Source organism: Corythoichthys intestinalis, chromosome 12 (genome assembly GCF_030265065.1).
Source record: "Corythoichthys intestinalis isolate RoL2023-P3 chromosome 12, ASM3026506v1, whole genome shotgun sequence".
Classification (NCBI taxonomy): domain Eukaryota; kingdom Metazoa; phylum Chordata; class Actinopteri; order Syngnathiformes; family Syngnathidae; genus Corythoichthys; species Corythoichthys intestinalis.
In genome coordinates this window covers 29,608,457-29,625,170 of record NC_080406.1, presented here as the reverse complement: position 1 = coordinate 29,625,170, position 16,714 = coordinate 29,608,457, and the positions used below count along the sequence as shown (strand labels likewise).

At 40.2% G+C, this 16,714-nt stretch overlaps 1 protein-coding gene across 8 annotated transcripts in view; it reads left to right on the top strand.

The window, feature by feature from the left end:
• The window catches only part of lrp1bb (low density lipoprotein receptor-related protein 1Bb), a 469,826-nt gene that overhangs the window by 231,683 nt on the left and 221,429 nt on the right, over positions 1 to 16,714 (top strand). For 5 of the 8 annotated variants that reach the window (XM_057852531.1, XM_057852527.1, XM_057852530.1 and 2 more), the window contains 4 exons: positions 5,756 to 5,878; positions 6,203 to 6,346; positions 13,101 to 13,226; positions 14,595 to 14,708. In XM_057852531.1, coding sequence (XP_057708514.1) covers positions 5,756 to 5,878; positions 6,203 to 6,346; positions 13,101 to 13,226; positions 14,595 to 14,708 — 507 coding nt within the window. The remainder of the gene's footprint in view (positions 1 to 5,755; positions 5,879 to 6,202; positions 6,347 to 13,100; positions 13,227 to 14,594; positions 14,709 to 16,714) is intronic. The other 3 variants (XM_057852528.1, XM_057852526.1, XM_057852532.1) reach the window with 1 other exon arrangement.

The following is a 16,714-nucleotide window of genomic DNA, read 5'->3' as shown; positions in this document are numbered from 1 at the left end:
GCAAGCCTGGACGTGTACTGACTTCAGCAGGGGAACACGTCTGGCACTGCAGGATTTGTCCCTGGCGGCGCATAGTGTTACTGATAGTAGCCTTTGTTACTGTGGTCCCAGCTCTTTGTAGGTCATTCACTAGGTCTGGGATTTTTGCTCACCATTCTTGTTATCATTGTGATGCCACAGGGTGAGATCTTGCATTGAGCCTCAGATCGAGGGAGATTATCAGTGGTCTTGTATGTCATCCATTTTCTATTAATTGCTCCCACAGTTGATTTCTTTACACCAAGCGTTTTACCTATTGCAGATTCAGTCTTCCCAGCCTGGTGCAGGTCTACAATTTCGTCTCTGGTGTCTTTCGACAGCTCTTTGGTCTTGGCCATAGTGGAGTTTGGAGTGTGACTGACTGACTGAAGTTGTGGACAGGTGTCTCTTGTACCGATAATGAGTTAAAACAGATGCCATTAATACAGGTAACGAGTGGAGCCTCGTTAGACCTCGTTAGCAGAAGTTAAAGCTCTTTGACAGCCAGGAATCTTGCTTGTTTGTCGTTGACCAAATACTTATTTTCCACCATGATTTGCAAATAAATGCTTTAAAAATAAAAAAATGTGATTTTCTGTTTTTTTTTCCACATTCTGATTCTCATGGTTGAGGTTTACCCATGTTGACAATTACAGGCCTCTGGAATCTTTTCAAGTAGGAGTACTTGCACAATTGGTGGTTGACTAAATACTTATTTGCCCCACTGTATATATTCGCATACGTATCACTACGGCTTGGCGTACAGTTATTTAAAAGCTCTTTAAATAACATACAAAAGAATCTGCATACATGTATAACGGAATCAAAGTTGGCATTGTAAGATGCTGCATAACACAGCATGACAGACATTTTGAAATCTCTTGAGCCTCCACTCTGTGAAGTTATATAGGGTGGCCGACAGAGGCTTCCTCACTCTCGTGCAAATGATGATAGATTCATGCTGTTAGGAAGCTGAAAAGAGCAGATAGGAGAGGTAACCGATAGAGCTGGCAGTGGAGAAAGCAAGCACTCCGCACAGCAGGCCTTTCTTTTGTTCTCATGTAATAGGCGTGTAAAGCATCAGACACTCACTATACAATTGAAATGATGGTTCAGCTTTAAAACAAATTATTTATTATTTTATAATAATTTATTTTTCTATTCTATTTTGAAGTTAGTGTTTTTCATTGAAGAATTGTCAGACTTTGTGGTGGCTGCAGTACAGTACGTCTCCATTTTTTAGCTCCCATAGAATGATTAATGAAATCTTATTGGGTTAGGCACTGCCTCAGTTCAGTTTTAATGAAAATACATCTTATTACATATGGCTATGTTTATTTTCCGTCTGCCGACAGGCACATTTTTAAAATATCTCCTGACAGGAACATGTATTAATATTCATTTGAGATACGATGACATCTAACTTGCATATATTAGGATAGGATATTAAATCATTATCAATGCAATCTTTAATTTTCACAGAACTTGGACTAAGCCACACTTAAGATAGGGTTTGGAAAAGCTTTCAAGAACCTGTAGTGAAGTCAGAGATTTTTTTAGAAAATGATTCACTAACAATACGGCCCGGCGTTGCTCGGGTTTGTCTAACGTGAGCGCAATACAACACAACCGAATGGCAGAACTTACTTTCCTTAGAGATGCACCTGGAATATAGTAATAGTCAAAGGACACCATAAAGGGGTTAATGCGCAATCGCTCTTCCATCACACTGTACAGTATTGTGGCTAGGGTGACCACTTCCATAAGGTCAAAATGGAGGACATATTTAAAAAAAAAAAAAAAAAAAAAGGCTTCAGAAATCAACAAAGTTTTGCACGGTTTATAGGACATATTTGTGTAACTAAATTGTAAAAAATACCAATTAAAGGTCAAACCTTTTTTGGCAATTTTTATTCCGTTTCCAGTACCAGTTGGAACTTGTCTATGAACAAATCTTATTTTCAACCCGTGTTCTGCCAAAATATGCTACAAGGCCAAACGTGCTATGATCGCAATCACAAGAGGTGCGTTTTAGCCCAAAAGACGGCCCTGTTGCCTCTACAAAGACAGATTTTCTATGCTAATTTTTGGAGTTTCAAATTAAATTTTCACACTAAACGGAGGCCTAAAGAAACCAAACCCATCTTAAGAACACTCCTAAAAACATAAAGTACAGCCATGTAAAATTTAATTGAAATCCGCCCAGCCGTTTCGGAGTCCATAGCGAACGAACACATACAAACACACGCAGACACACATAGACAAAGTTCCGTAGATGCATTGTTCAGAACTATGTGAGTCATTCCATAGTTGGACGACATTTTACATCTCTAGTATTCAAATTTTAAATAATCCACATACAAATACTAAAACACACAGTTTTTTAGTAAATTAACATGTCCAGAGACCAAATCTAAAACAAACAAAAAAAACAAAACAAAACATAAAAGACAAGAATGCTTGAAAAATGCTTCTTTGTGGGGAGTATTTTTTTTTTAATCTTGTAACTTGTATCTTGTTCTCCTGTAACTTTGGAAACATGTTTTAATTAATATTTCAATTATGAATTATTATTCCTGTAACATATGTCCCACTATATGCATGCAACCCTGTTACCATAACCATTTTATCATGTATCAGACTATCATCAGACAGTTTTAAAAAATAATAAGTTGAGTAAATTCATGTAATCGCTTATATTTTTATAAGATAGTTAGCTTGGTTAAAAGTTTCACTCTACTTCACGCAATCCTGTTATGCATATACCGTATTTTTCGGACTATAAGTCGCAGTATTTTTCATAGTTTGGCAGAGGGTGCATCTTATACTCTGGAGCGACTTATGTGTAATTATTTATGGTCGGGTTGGGCCGACTTCTCTCTCGATAACTTTTTTTAAAAAATAAATATATGGCTATACTAAAACGATGTATGGATGTTAAATAAAATAAATAATTTGGATCAAACAGAGAAGGCGCTGTGCATGCCTGGGCACGTAAACGCAGTGGCCCCGGTCTCTTTTCAATCTTCCCCTCCTGGCGCCCTCCGTGAGCATCCTGGTATTTCCTTTTCGATATGGAGCAGCTAGGTGAAAAAAAACAAACTAAAGACAGGGGAATTGAAAAGCAAACAACTGCGGTAGGAGTGGGGTATGGAAAGGATTCAAATTGATTGTTGAAGATGCTATACAGAAACCTGAATGTAAACGAATGTGGCACTTTGGTCTTATATGAGAAATATATTTAACAAACTTTTCCAGCCTTATTTCGTTGAGTAAATGCATTTCTAATGATCATAAAAATATGTAGACTATTTAAACATTGAGAAAATTTTTTGTTTTTTTCTGCCAACTCGAGATTAAAATAAATGTCAAATTCACTCTCCGCCTGTTAGAACAGACAAGGTTTGAATGTGAAAAAATATTTGAGACTCAGAAATTCACATTTGAACACTTTATTTTTCATTCAAACTGTTTTCTTTGATTGAAGCAATCCTTTTTGTGTTTGAGCCATATTAGGGGTAGGACATTTGTGTCTCAATAATTAAATCGCAATAAAAGTCGCTTTAGTCAAAAAATTATTTTTAATCAAAGAAAAAAATTATTTGCAAAAATAGATTTTTTTGAAAATATTTTTTTTTTATTTGAAATATATATATTTTTTATTGAAGTGTCACTTTTTTGAAAAGCAAAGAGTTTTAAACTCTTTTTTTTTTTTTAAGTGGAAAAAGTTTTGAACGCACTTTTTAAAAAAAATTTTTGAACTGGAAAAAGTTTTGAAGGCACTTTTTTTCGATGGAATCATTTTGACACAAAGATTCAACTTGAACGCTAGTTCCGGTGTGTTTGAGTGGCAGGTGACTACGCCAATGGCATAAAAGTATGAAGCAAGAATAATGGCCACCAGGGCTCTATCCAGCCATCGGACTCTGCTAGAGTCCAAGCCGAATATAGGGCACCGGTACGGGTGTGACATCGGCATTTCACGGGAGTACGGTGCCCTGCTGTTTAATGTGATTGCTGCTGTTTAATGGCCCGACACGAGCCTGCCCAGTAAGCGAGTGGACTACCGGCGAGTCTCCAGCGTCCATGCCGGGAGTCCCGTCGGGAGCCACGTCCTTCAGCTTTGAATGAGTGTCGTGTCATTCGCGGGCAGTCCACTCGACAGCCGGCCTCCGCGCATGGGGGGTGATATCGGGGTCCGACCAGTGTTCTGCGACAGGGCAACGTACCGTCCCGGGTACTCCGGTGAAATGCCGATGTCACACCCCCGTACCAGTGCCCTATATTCGGCTTGGACTCCAGCAGACTCCGGTGGCTGGATGGAGCCCTGGTAGCCATTATTCTTGCTTCATACTTTTATGCCATTGGCGTAGTCACCTGCCACTCAAACACACCGGAACTAGCGTTGAAGTTGAATCTTTGTGTCAAAATGATTCAATCGAAAAAAAAGTGCCTTCAAAACTTTTTCCACTTCAAAAAAAAAAATGCGTTCAAAACTTTTTCCACTTCAAAAAAAAAAAAAGAGTTTAAAACTTTTTGCTTTTCAAAAAAAGTGACACTTTAATAAAAAAAATCTATATATTTCAAATAAAAAAATATATTTTCAAAAAATATATATTTTTTTGCAAATGATTTTTTTCTTTGATTCAAACTACTTTTTTGATTAAAGCAACTTTTATTGCGATTGAATGATATAGACACAAATGCCCTACCCCTAATATGGCTCAAACACAAAAAGGATTGCTTCAATCAAAGAAAACCGTTTGAATGAAAAATAAAGTGTTCAAATGCGAATTTCTGAGTCTCAAATATTTTTTCACATTCAAACCTTTTTTTCTACGATTGAATTTTTTAAAATTTTTGATTGAGGTGATTTTTCTTTTAAATTTTTTTTTTTTTTTTTTTTTTTTTGAAGCAAGCTATTTTTTGATTGAATAATAAAGACACAAATGTCCTAGCCAAAATGTTGTCCGGACACAAAATTACATGACTTCAATCAAAAATGTTGTTTCAATCAAAAAAAAAAAAACTTTACTTCAATCAAAAAAAAAAAATCAATCAAAGCAAAATAGTTTTCAAATATTTTTTGGGAATTTCAAATTTATTTTTGCATTCAAACACATTTTTTTTGATTGAAGTGACTTTTTCTTCGATTGAAAATATATATTTTGATTGAAGCAACTTATTATTTGATTGAAGCACCTTTTTTTTTTTTTTTTGATTGAATAATAAAGACACAAATCTACCTCCATAGGACTCGGGCCGGGTCGGGCTTTAATACCCTCGGGCCGGTCGGGTCGGGCTGGATTTTCATGTAATGTTAGCATACGTATACCTATTCAGCGTGTTGTTCTCTATTGTATTTTAAATTGCCTTTCAAGATGACATGTCTGTTCTTGGTGCTGGATTCTATCAAATAAATTTCCCCCAAAAATGTGACTTATACTCTGGCGTGACTTAAATGTGTTTTTTTTTTTTTTCCTTTTCATTGCGCATTTTTTGGCTGGTGCGACTTATACTCAGGTGCGACTCATAGTCCAAAAAATATGTTAACCAGAATAAGACTTTTTTAATTTTTTTATTATTATTTCTGTTACTGAATTTTTCAGTCATTCAACTGTCTGAAAGGTCAAATGGGGACAAATTTAGTTGTTATTTTTTTTCCACTTTACATGGACTTTAAATTATTATGACACCTAATTTTATTTTATTTTTTACTATTCCTGCTTGTTCCCAGGTGACAATGCGTGCAGTTTGAATTATGGAGGCTGTAGTACCCTCTGCCTTGCCATCCCAGGAGGCAGAGTGTGTGCCTGTGCTGACAACCAAGTTCTGCAGAAGAACAATGTCACCTGTGCAGGTGGGAGGAAAATGAGTCATATGAGCAAGAGGCTTAAAATCATCTGTTCCCAGTGCACTGTAATCCCTCCTTTCTACGGGGAAAAGATAAACTAATAGCTGCCTCTTCTCCAATGCAAATCAGTAGAGGAACATATTAATACAGAGGCCAAATCTTTCCACTGCATTTCCATATAGTATATTCAAATCCCAGTGCTTACGAATGAGGTCACGGCACTTTAGTAGCATGTTTTTTACATCATCATAGCTATGCCAATAATGTGCACTAAACCGATTCTTCATGGAAATTCTCCAGTTAATTTCGCTCCTCTATTGTCTCTCCCAGAAGACTCTGGCAGCGTTTCAGAACCACATCGGTGTAAAAGCGACGAGTTCCAGTGCCACAACCAGCGCTGCGTGCTATCGCTGTGGAAGTGCGACGGAGACGACGACTGTCTCGACGGCAGTGACGAGGAAGGCCACACTTGCTGTGAGCGTTGTTCGATTAGTCTCGATGCCTACTTACCTGTGCTGAAATGTCTAGCGAAATGTTAGATCTGTTAACCTTTATGCTTTTAAATGTCAGCACCGACATAAGGCGGTTTGCCATCTGTCCTCAGTTTTGCTAAGGTTTTAAATGTGCTACATTGATCATACAATGTGGTTTGATCTTCAATAAAATCACAAAAATAAATTGTATTTAATTCTAATTTTTAAAATAGTTTTATTGAAAAGAATTTGAACAAATTCATGGAATAGAGCCCTTGGATGGTTCTATCCTTGGAAGATCAGCAAAAGTGCTGAACTTTTTTCATTAGCTGTAGGTTTATTTAACCATGGAAAGATGAAAATTGAGACTTCAAGACTAAGATTTTACAGCTTTATACAAGTTGATATATTAAGTCCTGACCCTCAACTCAATTCAGATACAATGGCACGATTTTAAAAGCCAGGAACTTTGCAGAACTGCAGCAGTTTTGTAAAGAGAATGGCCCAGAATCCATTATGGTTGTTTGAGATTGTTGATACTAAAGGAAGATCATCCAATAATTGTTGTTTCAATATAAATTTTAAAACAAGTACCGTAATTTTCACACAATATAGCGCACCTGACTACCGTATTGGCCCGAATATAAGACGGCCCTGATTATAAGATGGCCCCCTTTTTTTCAAGACTCAAGTTTGAAAAAAAGACTTTTTGAACACCAAATTAATTTTTATACAGAAAATAATTACAGTACATCTGAAACAAATGATTGTAACAATATATTTGAGAGAAAAAGCATGCTATTTTGCCTCATTCAAAATCTTAATATCTGAACATTTAAATATGTAAACTAAAGTGCAATCACATTCGTAAATGAATGGCTTCTGGTTTTTGAAATCTAAATAAACCAATCTATTGTGATAAAACAACAAAATTTCAATAACTGCATAAACCATCAAAGTGAAGTCTAACTTTAGCTGTAGTCTTGAAACAAATCTGAAAAAGGAAAAACATTGCAATAAAATAATGCAAACTGGTTAAACTTGAGAGTAGCTGAGATCTGTCATGACAGAACATTACTCCTCAAATTCAGCATTCGCTTCAATGATATCTGGCGCCATCTATCTTCGTGAATGGGTATAATGTCTAGACCCCAAATATAAGACGACTCCCCATTTTTCAGTCTTATTTCAATGCAATACACCGTCTTATATTCGGGCCAATACCGTAGCCCCCACCCGTCAAATTTGACATGAAAACGACATTTGTTCATAGCTAAGTCAAACTAAACTATAAGCTGCAGCTGTCCTCACTGTATTATGGGATATTTACACTAAAAGATGAGTCATCACCTTATCGTGGTGGAGGGGTTTGCGTGTCTCAATGATCCTAGGAGCTATGTTGTCTGGGGCTTTCAGCCCCTGGTAGGGTCACCCATGGCAAACAGGTCCTAGGTGAGAGGCCAGACAAAGTATGGCTCAAAAAGACCCCTAATGATGAGTAACATTAATGAACCCCAGTTTCCCTTGCCCGGACGCGGGTTACCGGGGCCCCCCTCTGGAGCCAGGCCTGGAGGTAGGGCTCGAAGGCAAGCGTCTGGTGGCCGGGCCTGTCCCCATGGGGCCCGGCCGGGCTTAGCCCGAAAAAGCAACGTGGGTTCCCTTTCCCATGGGCTCACCACCTGTGGGAGGGGCCAAAGGGGTCGGGTGCGTAGGGAGTTGGGCGTCCCCTTCGGGTGGGGGGACGGGTTCTAACTGTTGTTTGCGCTTATGCACCGAACAGCAGTTCAGAATACCCACCCTTTTTGGAGTCCTTGGAGGGTGTGCTAGAGAGCGCCCCCTCTGGGGACTCCCTCGTTCTACTGGGGGACTTCAACGCTCACGTGGGCAATGACAGTGAGACCTGGAGGGGCGTGATTGGGAGGAACGGCCCCCCCGATCAGAACCCGAGTGGTGTTCTGTTATTGGACTTCTGTGCTCGTCACGGTTTGTCTATAACGAACACCATGTTCAAACATAGGGGTGTCCATATGTGCACTTGGCACCAGGACACCCTAGGCCGCAGTTCGATGATCGACTTCGTAATCGTGTCATCGGACTTGCGGCCACATGTTTTGGACACTCGGGTGAAGAGAGGGGCGGAGCTGTCAACTGATCACCACCTGGTGGTGTGTTGGCTCCGATGGCGGGGGAAGATGCTGGCCAGACCTGGCAGGCCCAAACGTATTGTGAGGGTCTGCTGGGAACGTCTGGCAGAATCCCCTGTCAGAAAGAGTTTCAACACCCACCTCCGGCAGAACTTCTCCCTTGTCCCGGGGGAGGTGGGGGACATTGAGTCCGAGTGGGCCATTTTCCGCACCTCCATTGTTGAGGCGGCCGATCAGAGCTGTGGCCGTAAGGTGGTTGGTGCCTGTCGTGGCGGCAATCCCCGAACCCGCTGGTGGAAACCAGCGGTAAGGGATGCCGTCAAGCTGAAGAAGGAGTCCTATCAGGCCTTTTTGGCCTGTGGGACTCCGGAGGCAGCTGACAGGTACCAGCTGGCCAAGCGGACTGCGGCTTCGGCGGTCGCCGAGGCAAAAACCCGGACATGGGAGGAGTTCGGCGAGGCCATGGAAAACGACTTCCGGACGGCTCCGAGGAAATTCTGGTCCACCATCCGGCGCCTGAGATGGGGAAAGCAGTGCACCATTAACACTGTGTATAGTGAAGATGGTGTACTGCTGACCTCGACTCGGGACGTCGTGAGCCGGTGGGGAGAATACTTCGAGGCCCTCCTCAATTCCACCGACACGCCTTCCTTTGAGGAAGCAGAGTCTGGGGACTCAGAGGTGGGCTCTTCGATCTCTGGGGTTGAAGTCACCGAGGCAGTTGGAAAGCTCCTCGGTGGCAAGGCTCCGGGGGTAGATGAGATCTGCCTGGAGTTCCTGAAGGCTCTGGATGTTGTGGGGGTGTCGTAGCTGACACGTCTCTACAACATCGCGTGGACATCGAGGACAGTGCCTCTGGATTGGCAGACCGGGGTGGTGGTCCCCCTTTTTAAGAAGGGGGACCGGAGGGTGTGTTCCAATTATAGAGGGATCACACTCCTCAGCCTCCCTGGTAAAGTCTATTCAGGGGTGCTGGAGAGGAGAGTCCGCCGAGAAGTCGAATCTCGGATTCAGGAGGAGCAGTGTGGTTTTCGTCCCGGCCGTGGAACAGTGGACCAGCTCTACACCCTCGGCAGGGTCCTCGAGGGTGCATGGGAGTTCGCCCAACCAGTCTACATGTGTTTTGTGGATCTGGAGAAGGCGTTTGACCGTGTGCCTCAGGGAGTCCTGTGGGGGGTGCTCCGGGAGTACGGGGTACCGAGCCCCTTGGTAAAGGCTGTTCGGTCCCTGTACGACCGGTGTCAGAGTTTGGTCCGCATTGCCGGCAGTAAGTCGAATTCGTTCCCAGTGAGGGTTGGACTCCGCCAAGGCTGCCCTTTGTCACCGATTTTGTTCATAATTTTTATGGACAGAATTTCTAGGCGCAGCCGAAGCGTTGAGGGGGTCCGGTTTGGTGACCTCAGTATTGAATCTCTGCTTTTTGCAGATGATTTAGTGCTGTTGGCTTCATCAAGTCGTGACCTCCAACTCTCACTGGAGCGGTTCGCAGCTGAGTGTGAAGCGGTTGGGATGAAGATCAGCAGCTCCAAATCCGAGACCATGGTCCTCAGTCGGAAAAGGGTGGAGTGCCCTCTCCGGGTCGGGGATGAGATCCTGCCCCAAGTGGAGGAGTTCAAGTATCTTGGGGTCTTGTTCACGAGTGACGGTAGGAGGGAGCGGGAGATCGACAGGCGAATCGGTGCGGCGTCTGCAGTAATGCGGACTCTGCACCGGTCCGTAGTGGTGAAGAAGGAGCTGAGCCGAAAGGCAAAGCTCTCGATTTACCAGTCGATCTACGTTCCTACCCTCACCTATGGTCACGAGCTTTGGGTCGTGACCGAAAGAACAAGATCCCGGATACAAGCGGCCGAAATGAGTTTCCTCCACAGGGTGTCCGGGCTCTCCCTTAGAGATAGGGTGAGAAGCTCGGTCATCCGGGAGGGACTCGGCGTCGAGCCGCTACTCCTCCGCGTAGAGAGGAGCCAGCTGAGGTGGCTCGGGCATCTGGTTCGGATGCCTCCCGGACGCCTCCCTGGAGAGGTGTTCCGGGCATGTCCCACCGGCGGGAGGCCCCGGGGACGACCCAGGACACGCTGGAGAGACTATGTCTCTCGGCTGGCCTGGGAACGTCTTGGGATCCCGCCGGAGGAGCTGGTTGAAGTGGCTGGGGAGCGGGAAGTCTGGGCTTCCCTGTTAAAGCTGCTGCCCCCGCGACCCGACCCCGGAACAAGCGGAATGGATGGATGGATGGACTTTATTTGACAGTGGCATCATATGACTGTCATAAGACCAAATGAACCACCTTTAAGCTTTGAACCAATTGGCTGCAAAGCTTCATTGCTTCAAGAAGCTTCATTTGGTCATTTCTGCTCCCTTGGGGTAGACACTCAACCTCTGCTGCCACCTCCTGTCAACACTGTTGTCATCCCACATGCCTCCTAGCATGCATTGCAGCGTTAAAGATGTAGATAACACTCAAAATTCATGTCCTGTGCTAATTATTTCGTCAGTTACTGTTCCAGTGGTTTCATTTATTGCTAGTTATGGTATTTGGTAACACTTTATTCGACAGTGGCGCCATAAGACTGTCATTAGACGATCATAATTATGACATGACACTGTCATGAGCATTAATGAATGCTTATAATAGATGCCATTTAGTGTTATCCGGCAAATTAGTTCACTTTTGAATGGATGTAAAAGATCCGAACTGGACATAAATGGAGTAAGTGACATAAGTTGCCGGTCTTCTGATGCCGCTGTCAAATAAAGTGTTACCTATTAACCCAAATAAATCAACAAATAAGCTGCATTGGACTATAAACCACAGGATTCATAGACAAGGAAAAAATTAGCGGCTTATAGTCCGAAATTTACGGTATTATTATTATTGTTATTTTATATAATTAAAAAAAGACGTGTTTGTTTATTCTTGTTATAATAATTTTCGGACAATAAGCCACTACTTTTTTCCCTCATTTTGAATCCTGCGGCTCATAGTCAAGTATGGCTTATTTGTTGATTTATATGTTTAATAGGTAAGACTTTATTTGACAGTGGTGTCATAAGACAGTCAGTATTAGGACATGACGCTGTCATGATCATTAATGAATTTATATGACAGATGTCATTAAGTGTTTTCTGGGTAATTTTGTCCTCTATTTTTGTTCAGCTCCGATATTTTGCATCCATTCAAAAGTCAGATAATTTGCCTGCTGTCACTAAATGACATGTGTCATAAGCATTCATTAATTATGATGGTGTTATCACAGTCTTATGACACTACTGTCAAATAAAATCTTACCGGTTAATATCTTTTGGTGTAAAAATCCCATAAAAAAGTGAGGACAGCTGTGGTTTATAGTCCGGTGCGGCTTATCTATGAACAAATGCCGATTTCGTGCTAAATATGGTGGGTGGCGGCTTATAGTCAGGTGTGCCTTGTAGTAAAAAAAATACGGTAGTTTTTATTTATTTATATATTTTTTTAGAATAAATTTAGTTTCTATTGAAGTGTTAACTAAGTGGTTTTTTATATGTGATGTTTGGGAAGTATAAGAAAAAAGAACACTTACCATATTTAATCCATTCACCTAATCTGTTCGAGTGTGAGGTGCCTAAACTTTTCTGGTACTCCCAATTGCAGTCTCCATGTGGTCTGAAAAACAGGACCTTCCCATCATGTTTAAAAATAAATTATTCAATTATCATCCAGTTTTTATCACCCAGTGTAATATCCCAAACCAGTTAAGTGAAAAAACAAGTTTTTCCACATGAATTTACTTCACGCACCAACCCACACTCACTCTTAACATTCTCCTAAAGCCTGACACTTGGTCAGTGGCTTCTATGTGTGATATATGGTGGCAATTTGCCACATGGATACAACAAATAAAGAATAGTGTCTTTATGGAGGCTGTCAGAAAACACAATGTTTTATACACCATATTGATTTGTAAGCCCGTCGTCTTCTTGCTATATTTCATTCTCGGTATACAGTACCACTTAAAAGCAAAAGTTTGGGTAACACTTTATAATAACTATCCGTTTTACTAGTTAATAGATCATTAGTAAACTGTTGATACATGATTTATTGTCGATTTGTGAAGTATTTGTTAACAGTTTGTTAAGCATTTACAGGGTGTTCTTAACCTGAAACACAGTTTGTGTAGAAAAGTTTCAAGTTTTCATGTGTAACGTTTGGCATTTCTATTTTTTCAGGTTAAGAAATGCCGCTCACTTCAAAAGAAAAGGCATTTTGCAGGCAGCGCTCATGTTGTACATTTATGAAAATCTGCCATATAACCAACAAATATTTGTACTTTTCTTTGTATATTTAACCAATAAAACTTATGACCTTCAACATAAAGTGTATATAGTTTTATTAAGATCCATCAACTAGCATGGGCATTTAGAATGGGGTCAACCATATTGGAACACACTGTAAATGCTTAACAAACTGTTAACAAATACTTCACAAATCAACAATAAATCATTTATCAACAGTTTACTAATGATCTATTAACTAGTAAAATGGATAGTTATTATAAAGTGTTACCAAAGTTTGGTAACAATTGAAAAAAACGTGTATGTCCACAGTTTTGTACTTCACGAGCATCATCTTCTTTGCAGATAATCACTCCTGTCCCATCGGTCACTTTAAATGCAAAAACAACCGCTGTATTCCGAAGAAATGGCTTTGTGATGGGACGGACGACTGCGGTAATAATGAGGATGAAGCTAATACCACATGCTCGGGTGTGTATTTTCTTAACACAAGTGCAGTAGGTTGAACTTATCGATTTAATGACACAGGACACACAGAGTCACCCAGTTGCAGATTTTCCCCAAAAAATATTGTCTAAAATATTGTTTGGGTGATGAGAAGGTGAAAGGAAAATGAATTAAATAGTCAAACTGCATTAATCTTTTTTGTACATTTTAGAAGAATTTTGATTACCCACCCTCGCCACAATATACACTTTTCACACTTTTTTATATTTTTTTTATTATTTTTTTGTGTTTATTCAAATACAAAACATATTCTGCAATACATTTTCATTGCAAGAAACTGCCATTCCTTGGAGAAATATATAATTACCCAACAGAACGTCGATACATTTTGAGATCAGATGATTGTGTGCAATTTTTGGGGATGATTTTTTTAAAAGATTTTTTATCCTCACTTTTCTTGGCTATCTTCTTTGGAGAAATCACAGTTTTTGTCCCTCATACCAATACACGGAATCCCTTACTGTGAAGAAATACTGTATGTCAATTACCCAACATAAGGTCGATACATTTTGAGATCAGACGATTCTGTGCAATTTTTGGGGATCTTTTTTTGTTTATTATTATCCTCACTTTTCTTGGCTAATAATACATTTTATTTATAACACACTTTACATTTGAAAAAAAAATCTCAAATTGCACATTTTCATGTAAAAAAAATAAAATAAAGAGACTAAAAATAAAAGAATACAAGCAAAAACAGTCAGAAACACAGATAAAATCAGATACAAATCAGATAAAAGTAAGATGATCAGATAAAATTTCTTTGGAGAAATCACAATTGTAGTCCCTCATAGCAATACATGGAATCCATTTTTATTAAATAAATATAGTTTTCATGCTCACGGAATGGATTACGCGTATATCTCAAAGCACAACCGTAGACTGTTTAACGTTGCGGTTGCAACTTTTTACCACTACTGAAAGAATTAACATATAGCATTTATTCCATTATCTTGAATGTCCTTAATGAGCCCTCCCCGGAGAGATTTATGTTTGGAAGATCAATCAGCACACATTAACCGAAGGTGATGAATGTTCCCCGGTGGTCGGATTGACGTGTATATTCAACATCAGCAAGAGATCGCTGGTGGGCCATCTATGGGTGTCCAGCATGTAGTTGTCAGCCTATCGAGTGGCATAATTTCCCAAGGCCGTCAGACCTTCCTAGCCACAGTTGAGTGATCGAGTGATAAAGCACTAGGCAGACATTGACATCCCGGTGATGTAGTGATCATTAGGTTTTCTCTCTCCATCCTTCATTGACTTATGCAGGCTGGAATTGAATTAAGTGATGTGGTGTTGGTCTCTTCTTATTGTTCTTTTTAAATACAGCCCGGTCCTGTCAGACTGACCAGCACGCGTGTCAGAATGGGCGATGCATACCTCAAGCGTGGCTATGCGACCGTGAGGATGATTGTGGTGATGCATCTGATGAAGTATCATGCAGTAAGTCACTTTCACACCTTTTGGCCAGCTTTCACTATGACGTCCTGCTTTTAAAATAATTTATTCAATTTACATAAAATGTTCACTCTCTGGACACCAACACACTCACACAGTGTGTCAAGGTTGGAGGTCATATTGCAGACATACATAGGAGATACACAAGAGATGGAGGGGGTGTTTGATCGCGAACCAAGCGAACTCGGCGACTAAGCGGAGCAAAGTGTCTAGATGGGGGTGCAACGCTGGTGGAACAAAGACAGGAACTGGTCGTGCGACAAAAGTATTGTACGAACCCCAGCAAATGCACATTAGGCCTGTCCCAATAGATTATTTTTCTCACGATTAGTCTGCAGACTTTTTTAACGATTAGTCGACTAGTCTAATAATTTTTTAATTTTTTTTTATTTTTACTAATCTAGCAATTCAATTTTTGTTGATGATTATTTATTCACAAAAACATTTTAGAACACTTACATTTTTTATTAAAGTACAAATAATCACATGAATAACAATAATAAATCACAAATAAACAATTAGATCAAATGCTAATGGCATTAACTAGTGCAAAAGAATGGAATGTAAACAGATTCAGAATACTGTGAATTCACTTTTCCAACAGGATTCAAAACAATTCTTACTTTTTCTGTTCGTGGTATGTCTATATTTTTCTCAACATTAGAATGAGCACCAGCAGAGAAGATAAAAAAAGTCACGTATCACTGGGGGGAAATACGTGAAAAAGACTTAATGATGCACGTTTAAAAGACGCTACGATGGAGTATTAACATATTTTTCGGACTATAAGTCGCAGTTTTTTTCATAGTTTGGCTGGGGATGAGACTTATACTCAGGAGCGACTTATGTGTGAAATTATTAACACATCATTATAACATTTCACATGTTATTTTGGTGTTTTCGAGTGACACTGATGGTTTGGTAAACTTGTTAGCATGTTCTTTTTGCTATAGTTATAGTTATTACTCTTAATGTCTATGTTACGTTAGCATACCGGCCACGTTCGCATTTCGTTGTTCATCCATCATGTAACATTATCATACTTTTCATTTATTCAGCATGTTGTTCTCTATTGTATTTTTATTTTTTTCTAGATGACATATCTTTTCTATGTGTTGGATTTTATCAAGTAAATTTCCCCCAAAAATGCGACTTATACTCCGGTTCGACTTATATATGTTTTTTTTCCTCTTCGTTGGGCATTTTATGGCTGGTGCGACTTAGACTCAGGTGCGACTTATAGTCCGAAAAATACAGTAGGTCCAAAAAAAACAAAAACAAACAAACAAAAAAAAAAACGAGATTAAAGTCGTAATATTGCTACGAGAAACAAAAGTCGCATTTTTACATAGGGGTAATGTAGCTGGGAGTTATGATGAAGTATTAGTATAAATTCTTTGATTGATTATAATTTGATGTAGATGAAGCAAAATAATAAGGATTTCCCTATTTATAAAACCGATTCCAAAATACAAGATGCTTTCAATATTGTTGATTATAACGGAGGCGGAAAAGCACTACGTAAAGTACGTGGCTGCTTATTTAGCTACATTAGCCCACCATTAGCTCCTAATACAATGTCGTACGACCCACATAACTTACGACACTTACGATCCACAAGCTCGTTGTCTCCTGTTGTCTTCCAAAATTATACCTGGGTGACATCACTTCAGGTGTTCATGCACAGCGATGTGCTGCCGCGGTACGCAAGCTTGGAAAATACCAGTGTACCCTCCTTTGTTTCGTTGAAATAAATCCATGCTTTGGTCACTCTGGTGCGCTTTTTTGGATTTGTGGTGTTTTCCCCGCTTTAATCCTGAGTGTCCGCCATTCTCAACTTTCCATGCATATATTTCTTTAACCCTTTATTAACCGTCGACAGGATGATGTGCTCGTCGATGCATTTACATAATCGATGATGATGACTACGTCAACTCGTCGGGACATTTCGAATGCACATGATTATTTAAATACTGCAGCCTTTATACCAG